Source organism: Lycorma delicatula, chromosome 3 (genome assembly GCF_047948215.1).
Source record: "Lycorma delicatula isolate Av1 chromosome 3, ASM4794821v1, whole genome shotgun sequence".
Classification (NCBI taxonomy): Eukaryota; Metazoa; Arthropoda; class Insecta; order Hemiptera; family Fulgoridae; genus Lycorma; species Lycorma delicatula.
In genome coordinates, this window is record NC_134457.1 from 58507084 (window position 1) to 58521820 (window position 14737).

The 14737-nt window shown below is 29.9% G+C and overlaps 1 protein-coding gene across 1 annotated transcript; it reads right to left on the reverse strand.

The window, feature by feature from the left end:
• Positions 1-6280: 6280 nt before the first annotated feature.
• LOC142321133 (transmembrane protein 138) lies at positions 6281-14210 on the reverse strand. The gene is made up of 4 exons (XM_075359125.1): positions 14083-14210; positions 13576-13648; positions 8883-9057; positions 6281-6387 (listed from the first exon to the last, which is right to left on the reverse strand). The coding sequence occupies exons 1-4, from the start codon at positions 14208-14210 to the stop codon at positions 6281-6283; spliced, it is 483 nt and encodes a 160-aa protein (XP_075215240.1).
• Between the last annotated feature and the right edge of the window lie 527 nt (positions 14211-14737).

A 14737-nucleotide genomic window follows, 5' to 3' on the forward strand; every position in this document is an offset into this window, starting at 1 on the left:
GGAATAAACGAATACAATATGGAAATGTGGTCAAAAAAATTCAGAACTGGAAACGGGTTGATTGTACATCTTAATGAAACATGTATTTTGTCAAGACATACCTCAAAAAAATTAGAAGGAATGCTTCAGGGGGAAAACTTCTAACTCCAATCTCTAAGGTCAGTAGAGATACATGCTGGTGGTGAAGTGGGATTTATTCCGGACAAATTATTAACCTGGAAATCAAGTGCAACAAATGGGGATTACCACCACTCTATGAATGCAGATTATTACTTAAAATAGGCTGAAGAAAAATTAATGAATAATCTTCCCATAAATTCCATAATAATTTTAGACAACGCCATCTTATCACAGAATATAGCAAGAAAGATTACCCACATCCAATAAAAGAAAATCAGAGATGCAGGACTAGTTATGTAATTACAACATTTCATTCTCATTTACTATGCTGAACTCTCAACTATACAAGATAATTTAAAGGAAAAAAGAAAAATACAAAGTGTTTATGTTTGATGAAGTTGCCAAGAAAAACAAACATGAACTGTTACGACTACCCCTATACCACCCAGACTTAAACCATATTGAAGTGGTTTGGTCTGAAATAAAACGATACGTTGGAGCCCACAATTTCACTTTTGACTTTAATGATGTTCAACAGATTGCCAAAGATAAATTTTCTAAAAAAGTCTGAAAAAATGAAGATGAATACATTAGACAGGAGCACATAATTTATAGTCTCAGTAACAATTTATAGCCTCAGTTAACTACACTTCATTTAATTCATCACGGATCAGCATAATATTAATTGAAAAACAAGAAGATATTTTTTCATAAGATTTATATACATTATCAATTACAAATTAATTATATTATTTAATATTAATTATATAATGATAATATTATTTAATATCAACACTTGACATTATTAACATGAATGAAATAATGATAATAATAATAAATACAGTGGTACCTTGAGATACGAATGTCCTAACATACGAATGTTTTGAGATACAACATGAAATATTCTAAAATTTATACCTCGACATACAACGAAAAATTTGAGATACGAATTTGCGATGTGCGATAATTGCATAGGTGATCCCTAGATGGCAGAGCGTTCGCTCAGCTTTCCTCCCGCCGCTTCTGCCAGCTATGTCGCTCTGTTTGGTTGTTGAGACCACAGTCCTCTGCATGGCCGCCACGACGTGTTATTCGCTTTGTTTGTGCCTGTTTTCATGTCATTTTGGATAATATATATACTGTACTCTGCATATTTTGTTATTTTAACCATGGATCCCAAAGACAAAACTGGTGAAAAGAAAAAGCCTAAGAAAATGATCTCAATGGAAGCGAAACATGAAATTATTGCAAAGCATGAGCCGTTCGTATCATCGACTTGGTAAATGAGTATGGCCGCAATCCTTCTACAATATCCATGATCATCAAGCAGAAGGAAGCGATAAAGAAGCTGCAACCTTCTAAAGGCGTCACCATTATTTCAAAGCTACGAACTAATATACATGATGAGATGGAACAGCTACTTTAATTATGGATTAAGGAGAAGCAATTGGCAGGTGACTCTGTTTCTGAAGCGATTATTTGTGAGAAGGCTGGCGCCATCTTCCAAGACCTCAAGCGTGATGTAACCGAGACGGAGGGAAAATCATCGCAAGGCGGTGAGGGGTTCAAAGCTAGTTGTGGCTGGTTTGACAATTTTAAGAAACGAAGTGGCATTCATTCAGTTATTCGTCATGGAGAAGCATCTAGTGCAAAAAATTTCATTAAGGTTTTTGGAAAACTCATTAGTGAAGAAGGATACCTACCGCAACAAGTGTTAAATTGTGATGAAACAGGGTTATTTTGGAAAAAAATGCCTAGGCGCGTGTTTATCACGGCTGAAGAAAAGAGTCTACCCGGCCACAAGGCTATGAAAGATAGGCTAGCGCTTGCCCTTTGCGCTAACGCTATTGGGGACTTCAAAATAAAACCGTTGCTAGTCTACCACTCGGAAAACCCAAGGGCCTTCAAAGCTTATAAAGTTATGAAAGAAAAATTACAAGTTCTGTGGCGTGCAAACAGTAAAGCATGGGTGACCCGTCAGTTTTTTATTGAGTGGATGAACATAGTTTTTGGGCCTTCAGTGAAAAAATACTTAATCGATAATGGTCTACCGCTTAAGTGTGTCCTTCTGTTGGATAATGGTCCCGCTCACCCTCCTGGCCTTGAGGATGAGCTTTTAGATGAATTTAAATTTATTAAAATTGTCTATCTGCCACCCAATACAACATCTACCCTTCAGCCCATGGATCAACAAGTTATCTCCAATTTTAAGAAACTTTTCATGAAGCATCTTTTCAAGCGTTGCTCATTGAGGGAGTTTTGGAAAAATCATTACAACATTGTGATCTGTCTTAACCTTATAGATATTGCCTGGCAAGGTGTTACCAAAAGAACATTGAACTCAGCTTGGAGAAAATTATGGCCAGATGTTGTTTTAAAACGAGAGGGATTTGAGGGATTCGAACCTATTGAGGAGGAGATCGTATCCATTGGTCGCTCCATGGGCCTAGAGGTAGACGAGGCAGATGTTGCTGATCTCATTGAGGAGTATGCTGAAGAACTCATGACGAAGGAGCTGAAGGAGTTACAGAAGATTTCCCACTCGGGGGTAATGATGGAACTCAGCAGTGAGGAGGAGGTCAAGCCGGAGGAGAAACTTACTTCACGTGAAATTAGTGATATCCTTGGCAAGTGGCAGGAAGTGTCTGATTTTGTGGAAAAAAGACACCCAGAGAAATTGTCTACAGGGAGAGCCAGTGCCTTATTTGATGATAGGTGTTTCACATTCTTTCGTTAACATTTTAAAAAGAAGGCAGAAACAGACCTCTCTTGATCGTTACCTTGTGAAGGTCTCACGCAGTGAAAGTCAGGAAAGTGAGGCCAAAAAGGCCCGACGTTAAAGTGATGATTAATAAACATTATGTGTGTTATTACTCGTTTATTTATATACAAATTGTGTATATTATATGTAATTTAACTGTATTTTGGGTTAGTTTCATATCGCTAGAATGCATTAATATATATTACATTATTTTAAATGGGAAAAATTGCTTTGAGATACGATTTTTTTGTCATACGACGATGATCACAGAACGAATTAAATTTGTATCTCTAGGTACCACTGTATTAGTAGTGCTAATTTTCCTTAGTGTACAAATATACAAACCATATGTGGTTTGGTTCCATACCAAACTGTATGTTACACTAAATGGATAGTAAAATGTCAGCTGGAACAGGTTCAGTCAATACAGTACTGTTTAGCCTCCAGGAATCACCAACAGGTATTACTTAGAGGATGAATGAGGATGGTATGTATGAGTGTAAGTGAAGTGAGTCTTGAACAGTCTCAGGTTGACCATTTCTGAGATGTGTGGTTAATTGAAACCCAAAAAACACCAGTATCCAAGATCTATTATTCAAATCCATATAAAAGTAACTGTGCCTTTACTAGGATTTGAATGTTGGAACTCTTGACTTCAGAATCATCAGAATCAGCTGATTTGCGAAGATGCGTTCACCACTAAACCAACCCACTACACTAGTCGACACAGTACTATGGTTCAAGATTCATGCCCTTTACTATACCATTATTATTAAATTATAACAATTATTAATCTCTGAACCTCACACTTCCAAGCATACCAACAACACATATTTTTTATACTGCTGGTCAAATTCTCTCCAGTCCCAAAAAGCTTATTCAGTTTGTTCAGTTTTTTCTATAGAGTTAAGAGGTTTTTTAATATATTAATTACATTCATAGTCTCTTATAAATTGTTCTATAGTCAATTTAGTTACTTAGACAACAACATATAGTAATTAATAACATTAATTCATCTGTTTAGGAATTTGAGATTCATATTTTGCTATTAATTGTTTTTAAATTACCTGTTTACACCATAACTCTTGGAGAAAGATATGCCTTTTGTGTACCTCACATATTTTATACGTGTAAGTCATAAGAAAATCAGTGACAAATAGTATAAAGTGACAAATCTATGTACTCCTTTCCATAAAAAAAAAATCATTTAAGCATTGAAGTTTTAATACACTATCTCACTAAGTGAAAACATGTAAATGTTAGTTAAAATCATGCATCAGGCGTAAGAGTTATGTTGAATACACTCAACTTTTAAAGTGTTTTATTTTGAGAACTTTTAAATGAATATCTTGTTTTAAACTTACAGGTAAAAACCAATTCTAGGAAAAAAATAAATAAATATTTTTCCCCCAATTTTACTTGTTTTACTATTGGTTTTTATGTATATAGAAAATCTGCTACTAGTTGAATGAATTCTACAGTTTGAGACTGTTATTTTAAAAAGTAAGACAAATTGCAGCATAGCCATAAATAAAAGAGTTTATTCATGGCATTCTGTAGAAATCAATGTAAAAGTAATGATTCCTAAGTTTAATGGAAATATAGTAATTTTGGTATGTCTTATTACTACCTTTCTGGATTCTATGCTGTTTAATTCATAGCAACATCCTGCACTATGATTATTCAAAAATTAGGAAAACAGTTAATTTTGTTTTTCACCTGTTTATACATATACTGTATATCATGCACTTTTACCTAAAGTATTTTAAACTTATATACAGTACTGAATTCTATAAATAACATTGAGCCTAGTTTTTATTAGTTTTTTAGCAATTTACCACGTCTCCTTGCTTATAAGTCTACAAATACTATGTTTTATACTAAAGTATAATGACATTTTCTGTATATAATGTTTATTGCAAATATTAACTGATTCATGATATAAATTCACATCTATAGTGTAGACAGTCTAAAAAAATCAATCATTAAAATGGGTCAAAATCCTGAGTTACTTTAACCAATGTCTAGTCACACAACGTGCGAATAATAAATATATATGAAATATATATATCATTGTTCCTTTACGACTGTAGTACAATTAGTCTTCACTTACTATTTATAGAAAATTCTCCATACTAGTATAATAATTAATAAATCTAAAGCTTAAGTTACAAATATAGTTTTATTCTTATGATAAAATATTTATTGGCAGTTTTAATTATACTATTTTAGTAAAATATTTACACCCAAGCATTCAAATCACTCTCCATTTATTTATAAAAAGATATACTAATGTTTTCAAAGTAAAAATTAGTATTACTGATGAATATTATATTAAAGTTGTAATAAAATTCAAATAAATATTCTCATATATGTAAACATAAAGATAAAAAACAATCATAAATAAATCATATAACCAGTTTAAGTTGTACAGCTTTTTATTTTAAGACATTAAAATGTTTTGCTGAAGTGAAAAAATTTTTAATTTTCCCTTACATTCAAGCTATTGTATATTATAGGAAATTTTTCCTGTTTGCCAGGTCAGAAAGATTTGGTTTGATAACTATAAAATCTATCCCAACAGTCACAGACGACTATTACAAAACATAAATAATCTTTCTACTATTTTACCAGCCAATGAAAATAGACTAACATCAATATATTTGCCCCAAAAAAAATATATTGGTACTCAGAAATCCCACTATCCCTTAATGTTCAAGAAATCAGAATCTTAAAAAGTAACTTTATTTATTTTTTTATAACTTTTTTATATAGAAGACCAAAAAATGGATGTGTTTATTCATTTACTGTATTTAAAAAAGTAACATTTTCACTTAGTTAAATTTTATTAAAATTATATTTTAAGGAAATTAAACAATAAAAATTATTCATTAATTTGAAATGTTGGAATTGAAAAGGAAACAAATTAGAATTTTTAAATTTCACTCGTAAAAAATAAATATTTATGTAACCCTCAAATTTATCCAGTATCATACATACATTCTAAAACATACATATTTTCCAGTATGTATGGGATAATTCTCCAGATTGATTAAACTGATAAAACCCTTTCTCTTAAAGCTTAATTGGGTATTTTAAACAAAAACATTTTGTTAGCATAATTATTAAAATATATAATTTTTTCTATTTTTTATCAAGTTAAACTATTCAGTTTTATTTTAATTGACCGCTAAGCGTAAAATTAAAATTACTTTAGTATAAAAATTTTGATTTTATTTTTTACTATTACTTGTATTTTATAGTTGTACTTAATTTATTACAAAAACATTAATTGATTAGAAATTTGATTAGTTATTAAATAATTTGGAAGAAAATTTCACTAATCAGTTTTATTCTAAATGTTAATTATTTTGATTAATATTTTATCACTTAACATTATTAATTAATGTGATTAACTCTGTGATTTATCCATTCATCATCATAAAACCTTGGATCACTGATGCGTAATATTGCTCTTTTATAGAAATAATAATAAATACATGAACCTGAAAAATGAAGCATAAGGCACTATTACAATTCTAACATCTCAAGGAAAAATATCCTGTTAAAGTAAAATGATTTATAACTCTAATGCCAGTGGCTGGCTTATAATCCAATTTCCATAGTTATCTGATGGTTGAAGTTAAGAAGCAGAGTACAGTTACTCTTTAAGTGATTTATTTTACAGTGTTTGTTTAGTATAGGACACGTGGGCAAAAGTCTAGGGCAATGTGAAATGTATGTATTAAGTCCTTTTCCTTAAATCTAAATCTAATCACAACTGAACAGCAGTTGGTAAATCTGATTAATTTTAGGAAAATAATTAGGTAAAAATTATATTTTATTATCTGTAAAGCAAAAGTACTTATAATACTATAACCTCCAAAATACTAGAACATTATGAAATTTACAAGAACAGTGAATTTGACAAAAACAATACAACTGTACACATACACACACACACATGTGAGTGCGCGCGACATGTAATATACTATTTGTCCTCTTACTTATTTCCTAACTACTTCAAGTGTGTCCAATGTATACAACCCCATCAGTGAAGATGTAATGAAATAGGAGATTAAAAAGATAGCTTATCAAACACACTTATTCTTTCATTAAGAAAGTTCACTAAAAAAATTGGTCTTTAAATCTATTTTCCAAATACAGCATTACTATCTGCAAGAAAAGGAGTTCATTGTTTAAAAAAATTAGGTATCAAGTCACGTAAAATACTTCTTTAATAACTTTGAAATTGATACTAGTTCAAGATATTAAAATGAAGAATTCTGACATAACACAAGCAAAAAATATTAAAAATCCCCACATTTGCAAGTTAAATCTTAAGGCATTTGATGTTAATTAATTTGGTTGTGGAAATGTAATGATGAATATCAGACATATGTTGAGATAAGAAATTACAAACCAGAATTAAATAGAAAGCCACGGGGTTGACTTAAACCTGTCAAGTGAATCATGACAAAAAATATATTGACCAAATTGTGCTTACTGTTATTTGTCAAAGTTTAGATAGCATAAACATATAGATATGCAGCAGTTTTGCCAAGGGCATCTTAAGTAGCTGGCATTGCTAATAGTGACAAGACATTATAGGCAGCAAGACCACTACACCAAACTATCACCACCACTATGCATCACTTTCTAAACTTCGACAAATACGCTAATCTATTAATGGATGTTCCAAAATTAAATATTTCTCTATAAAAATAAAAGAATTTAATTAGGGCAAACAGTTTTAAACAGTGAATGAAATTGTTTGTTCATGAACAATTTAGTGAATTATTTGGTAAATATCATAACCATAAGGTGTTCTGGCAATATTTCCTGAAAAAGCATACCCAATCTTAACATGACCAGTATCCCATTGGAAAGCTTACCAGGAAAGTGAAGATATGAGGTTTGATAAAAAAATATATAGAATTTTAGTTTTTCTCAAAAGATCTTTATTTATTCATCAATATTGATTTTGTCAAAGTACTCCTTTTCAAATATAAACATTTGTGCCAGTGTTTTTTCCAATCTTCGATGCACCTGTAGAATGCAATTTCCCATATGACATTTAGCTTCTTCAGCAATTCTATCTTTATGTCTTCAATTTGGCAAATGTCAGGTTTCATGGTTCTTTTCAGCTTGGGTAATAGAAAGAAGTCATAGGGGTCCATGTCTGGCAAATATGGAGGCTGAGGCATCATAACAGTGTTGTTTTTGGATAAAATTTCACAAACAAGCAATTTGTGAGCAGTGTAATTACCATGAATTGTTTCGCCACAAATCTGGGCATTTTCTTTCAATTTCTTCGCACAAACAGCAAAGAACTTCCAGGTAATAATCCTTATTGATTTTGTGATAGTGATTCTGCGATTGAACATAATCATTTTCTTCACTTTTTCAACGTTGTTATCCAATGTTGATGTGCTGGGACTTCCAGGGCACTCAACATCTTCAATGTCTTCACAATCTTCCTCTTAAAATGTTTGTACCACTTGTAAATGTTTGTTCTATTCATAGAAAAATCTCCAAAAGCAACATTCAACATTTCCAATGCAGTGCTGCACTTTATTCCATTCTTAAAGCAGAATTTAATGTTCTATTTTTCCCACAAGTTAAAAACTGCCAACCATACCAAAACACATGTAATCTTTTTGCCAGTCAACAATAAATTAAGCATCCAATACGCCCAATGTAAACATACATTAGGGAAAAGTATAAAATAACAACAAAAAAGATTGGACTTAGGCAACCCTAGAAATTAAAAAAAATTCCGTATATTGTTTTATCAAACCTTCTTCTTTCTGTTACTGTCTTCACTGAGCTAAATATACTACTCACATCAGCACGCCAAGTCACCATTATACTTAACTCTTTATTTCATCATTATATTTAGCTCTACTGGGAAAGGGAAAGCTACAAATATTTCATGGTTATTATTACAAAGACTACACACAATTTTATAATTAATAACAAAAATGTAAAGAGCACTTACATGATCGTTGTAATACATAAAAAAATAGTAAACCACTAGCCCATCTATGTTTTAAAGGATTTGACCATCGAGTAGTTAAAATATAAACTTGTACAATAATTGTAAGAAAAAGGTATATTAAGGCAATAAACACAGTCACCCGAAATCGATCAAATAAAAGTTCAACAAAACCAGCCTGAAAAAAAATTATCAGTGCATTAATCCAAGAATTATTGAAACTACTGTAAATTAATTACTACTGTAAATCATTAATTACTACTGTAAATCATTAATTACTACTGTAAATGAATTACTACTGTAAATCATTAATTACTACTGCAAATTTGTTATAGTAAATTTTATAGTAAATAGTGTTGAAGTAACCTACAACACTTTTCACCAAAAATGTTATAATTATTTCAATAATGTATTTGTTTAGTCATAAAAGTGTTATGTGTTGACGTATTTCAAAATATTAAAATGTTTTTAAGATGTGTGTTTTTTGTGCTTTCATATATTTTATCTAGGTTGTTGTTAATACTGCTTTGTTTGTAACTGCTGAACAAAGTTTACCACTAAATAGATAACTAACAGAGGTAGCTCGAAATAAAGATACAATTAATACCTTTAAAATGCTTTAAGGTACTTCAAGATACTCAGTCAGCATTCTCCATCCTCCTCACAGACATAAACACAAATTTATCAACAATATCAATAATCTAAATACTTTCTCTGCATAAACACCAAATTGACATGTTAACACACATAAAGGTTATGATTACACAACTCAAAAAAAAACTCAACTAATAGAAAAACATTATAGTTCAAATCTAGCACTTTTTTTGACACATCTTAAAAAACTATTTTCCTAACTCATAAAAATTACCAGTAACGTCTTTAGCAGAGGCTATATCTTAGCAGCATTAGTGTCTAACAAAAAATATAGTTTCAATTCAAATTTAAATAAGTTAAGTAATTCTGTTCGTAATTATTGTATAAGTGATTTTTAATCCTTTACAGATCTGATACTATTCTCCATTCCATTCTGTTTTATAAATTCTAATCTTTTTCTTCCTTTATAGGTTTTTATCCTCCTTCACTTTTTACTGATATCAAATTAATAAAACCTGATTATTTTAATATCTGTCCCACCAACTTTTTACAAAATTCTACCACACAAACTTCTCTCCTTCTTGTCCTAAACCCTCTTAATGAAGAGGTTATATATATATTAGGTTATATATTTTAATAATCCACATTATATATTTATTTTCTCTTCTAGTGACAACTGGCTCACAAGTAATTTTAATTACATATATACAGAGTGTCCTGGGAGAATTCAGCTAAACAACACAGACGTGTCTCTCTCATTAAACTAATGAAAAAAATTAAAATAAACATGTGTTTGAAAATGCTTTGTTAGCGAATTAAGACTAATGAAAGATTGTGCTCTAATTTCTGCACATTCGCTGAAATGAAGCCCTACTGAAAGTTTGGGAAGGTAAATTAGGGGGCGAATTTAGTGGTTTCTTATGGTTTTTGACCTGAAAACTTAAAAAAAAAATGGGTCCCAGAACAGTATCTCCATTATTTTTTTAAGAAATAGGGTGTAATTAACAAAAAAATTAGGTTGTATAACACAGTTTTTTTAGGTTTGGGGTAAAATAACTGTTAAATTATCAATAAGCAAATAAAAATTATTGGTTGAATTGATAAAGAATATAATTTTGAGAAAAATAAATAAAAGCTAAATAATAGTGCAAGAAAATAATTAATTCTTTAATGCAGAACAACATTTACAAATATGGAAAATACTGAATTACAATTTTAGACCAAATGAACAGCCTTCTATTATTGGATAAAATTGGAAAAACAAATAAACTTCTTAAACCAAATAAAATAACATAAGTTATTCTTACATGACATCAACTGTTCAAAATGTCTGCCATCAACCTGAAAACACATTTCAGCACGGTGAGTTACAGATGAGATAGCATTTTCTAGCATTCTTGGGTTATTTTTAATTTCTTCAATGGCCTACGTGATTCTTTGTAAAAGTTCATTTAGATTTCCGAGTTTTTCTGCATACACTATCACTCATATATGCCCACAAAAAGAAATCCAAAGGATTCATATCAGGTGATCACGCCTGAAGCGTTTTTTTATCGTGTGATCACACTTAGGAAAAATTTCATTCAGATAATGAACAATAGGACCATAAAATTGAGTTGATGTACCAATCTATGTTGGAAATATATATCAGTTCTTGTACTAAATGGAACATCCTCTAAAAGTACTGACTGTTCATTTTGAAGAAAGTTCATGTAATCATTACCGTCAGTCTACCACTGAAAATGTGAGGTCCAATAAGAACATTAGCTGTTATCCCATACCAGACATTTAATGAAAAACGGTGCTGGAAATTAGTTTCAGTGGTTTCACGAGGATAAATATGTGCCAAAAATATTTGTTTTGTATATTATTTATACCATCTCACATAAATGTTGCTTCATTTCCAAACAATATCGGCGATGAAGCAAGTTGTTTTGTAATAACCATTGACAATAATTCAATCGGAGATTGTTATCACCTTTTCCAAGACATTGAACTAGTTGAGGTTGACATGAAGGACCTACATGTCAACTTTCATTGAGTAATGTCTGCCATATACTGCTGTGTGGAATCCCCAAACGTGCAGATAATCTACAAGTATTAGTCATTGGTCTTTACTCTTATCATATTAGAACTGCTAATCCACATTTGTTTCCTAAATGTACTGCTTTTCCTTACACGGCAGTGAGTATTTGCAAACACTTGCAGATACGATTAGGAATGTTTTGATTGGGAAATCTCTAACGATATTCTTCTCAACAGTTTGCATAGCACTGCCATTACAAAAACCATAAATGAAATGAATGTTGGCATATTTCTGATTTGTTAACTTATTATACATTTCTCTTTTACTACAAAACAAATCACTTACTAATTATTATCAATAGCTTTTAAAACCAGTGGAAATGAATTACTTAAATACACATAAATCACAAATGCACACTTCACAAATTAAATAAAATTTATACTGAAAATTAATTTCTCAATAACAATTACAGCACACTGAAGCAAGATTTTGAATCATAACCACAACAATGTTTGAACGTTTTGTTTTACAGCTTTGCTTTATGTGAGATTAAACATAAATTACTAATATTGTATAGCATTACAGTGCCCTATTGAGGAATAAATATATTAATAATAAAAAAATAATTATCATAATACTGCAGACAATATGTATTGGTGAAATTTTTCTGTTATTGTTTCACATGAAAGTACAAAAATTGTTTTTGTGGGATGTTGTTGACAGATAATTTACATCAATTTTCTCAAAATAAAATTTTCTATCAATTTAACCCCATAAATTTGAAAATATAACAGTTATTTTATGCCAAAGCTAAAAATCTGTGTTTTTCAATTAAATTTTTTGTTTATTACATCCTATTTCATAGAAAATAATGGGGATACAGTTCTGGGACCCATTTTTAAAAATAAAGTCAAAAACCATAAGAAATCACTAAATTTTCCCATTAATTTAGCTTCCCAGAATTTCAATAGGCCTTCATCTCAACAGAGGAGCAGAAATCAGGGCAAAATCTTTTACTAGCCATAAGTCGCTAATGAAGTGTTTTTGGACTCTTGTATTTATGAACTTTTTTCATTATTAATGAGAAAAATACAACTGTGAAGTTCAACAGAATCCTTCTAGTATATATATATATATATATATATATATTCTGCTTTTCTTATCATCCATGCCTCACTACCACAAAGTGCTATACTCCATAAAAATGTAATAAAGCATTTCTTTCTAATTCTTAGATCTATGGTTTATACTAGCACACTTTTTTCATGAAACCCCTACTTACTTTTGCCAGTCTGTTTCTGATTCTATTCTATTTCATCCATCCTTCTGTAATCTTATTTCAGAAATAACAATTTCCCAAATTCTGTAACTTCTGGTTACATATTCACCAAATTTAATATTTAATTCTTTAACATACTTCCTGTAGCACTTCATTATCTTTGTTTTATTCAACTTTATTTTCTAACTAAGTGTGGAAAAATTTATCCAAAAGGTATACAGTATTTTTTTAACATTTATTTTGAATACCACAATTACAGTTAAACTTACAATGAAGATACAGTAATCTAATCATTATGATTCCATAGTATAAGATATTGTATTATCCGAACAAACTTATTTTTAATTTTGGGTGATTTTTTACTGTGGTCCTTGGCTTTACTTTTACCTATCTCTGTAGGATGTTATCAAGGAGTTTTTTGTCATATACATATTTTTTTTGTATTTTTATTTTTGAATTCTTTGATGCAATTTTTGAACAGTATGATTTATATTATGAAAATTATGCTTATAAAAACAGAAGGTACATAAGGCTGAGCGATTCTAAGTCACAAATCATGTGCTGTATATATCGTAGTGTTTGTGTAAATCTAATGGAATTTAACTGTCCAGTGAAAGATATTTCACAGTATTTTTAACTCTTACATATTCTTCTGGTTACTAATTTTGGGGGGTTCTGGATCTGCCTCCTGGTCTGCCAGAAACATAAATGATTATATAATAGTAATTACTTTTAAATATAATTAAAATATTAACTTAATATTAATAAAATATCAAAAATATTAACTTAATTATTACCTGAAATACATTTGTTTGAAATAAGCTGATTAGAAGAAGTGTTATAGCTAAAATTTGTAAACTGTCTTGTATTCTGAAAAAGAAATAATTTTTTTTAAAATTATTTTTAAATTAAACAGTATTACCAAAATATTTTATCATCTTTTGGATGTTTAACAAACTTCTGTTGTACCCTACATACCACTTTTTAATTAGTGTTATCCAATTAGCCGCAAAAGAAAGAGCAGCTGGAATAAAAAATCACTTTATTGGCACTTAAAGAAACTTAGGAACTATGGAAAGACTAAAGGCATAATGTGTGCATTTTCTGATTCTAGATTTCTGAAATTTCATGTAAATTTGATATATTCATCATGCTATTTAATTTTATGTTAAAGAGTTCACACAAAAATAAAATATTACATTTATACACAAAGTCTGCAGATTTTTTGAAAAAAACACACACACACACACACACTTTAAAACACGTTATTTATAAACATTCAACAATGTGTGAACGACCCTTACATAAACAGTAATAGCAAAATACTGTTGTCCTGGCGAAAACTTTCTGAAAAAGAATTAAGAAGCAAATCAGACAGTAAAATAAATAACTGTGCAAAAAGAAGTAATCTATATCTGGTTTTTGAAATCATTTATATCACTATCATATTTTGTGTATATCACATTACGACTATTTCAGTTTACTACCACATCCTCGTTGCCATGACAACACAACGGACAAACATTCCTATCAGATAAAAACTTTTACGTCACTTATTACTAGGAAGCTTAGTACTCTGAAACGAATTAAAGTTTCAGTTGACCCTATATAAATCAAATTCAATTTATCAGACAGTTAATAAAGCGGAGCTTTAGCAATTAATTATTAAGAATTTTATTTAACATTCTTTAATACTAAAGAACGTTTTCCTACGCTGGGATTCTTTTCATAGTTATTTGTCTATCTGGTAAATTCTGTGTTTAAAGTTGGTAAATTACATAGCGGTTTGACTGTCCGTTAATTTGAATTATTTTGAACTTAATCATGGAAAAAATAAAATATGTTAATTATGTTTATGTTATATTAATTTGTTTACATGTTTTGAAAATTATTTACACAATTCTAAGCTTACTGTGAATATTTTTTTTTAGTTCCATACGATATTTATTTTTACATATT

What these genes read in the sequence shown, in the direction of transcription:
- LOC142321133 (XM_075359125.1), bottom strand. Translation starts at nt 14,210, where the DNA reads ATGATTTCAAAAACCAGATATAGATTACTTCTTTTTGCACAGTTATTT. An exon ending in ATTTTGCTATTACTGTTTAT is followed by an intron (nt 13,649 to 14,082) that starts GTAAGGGTCGTT and finishes TTTCTTTTTCAG; the next exon opens with AATACAAGACAGTTTACAAA. An exon ending in TTATGTATTACAACGATCAT is followed by an intron (nt 6,388 to 8,882) that starts GTAAGTGCTCTT and finishes TTCATTTTTCAG; the next exon opens with GTTCATGTATTTATTATTAT.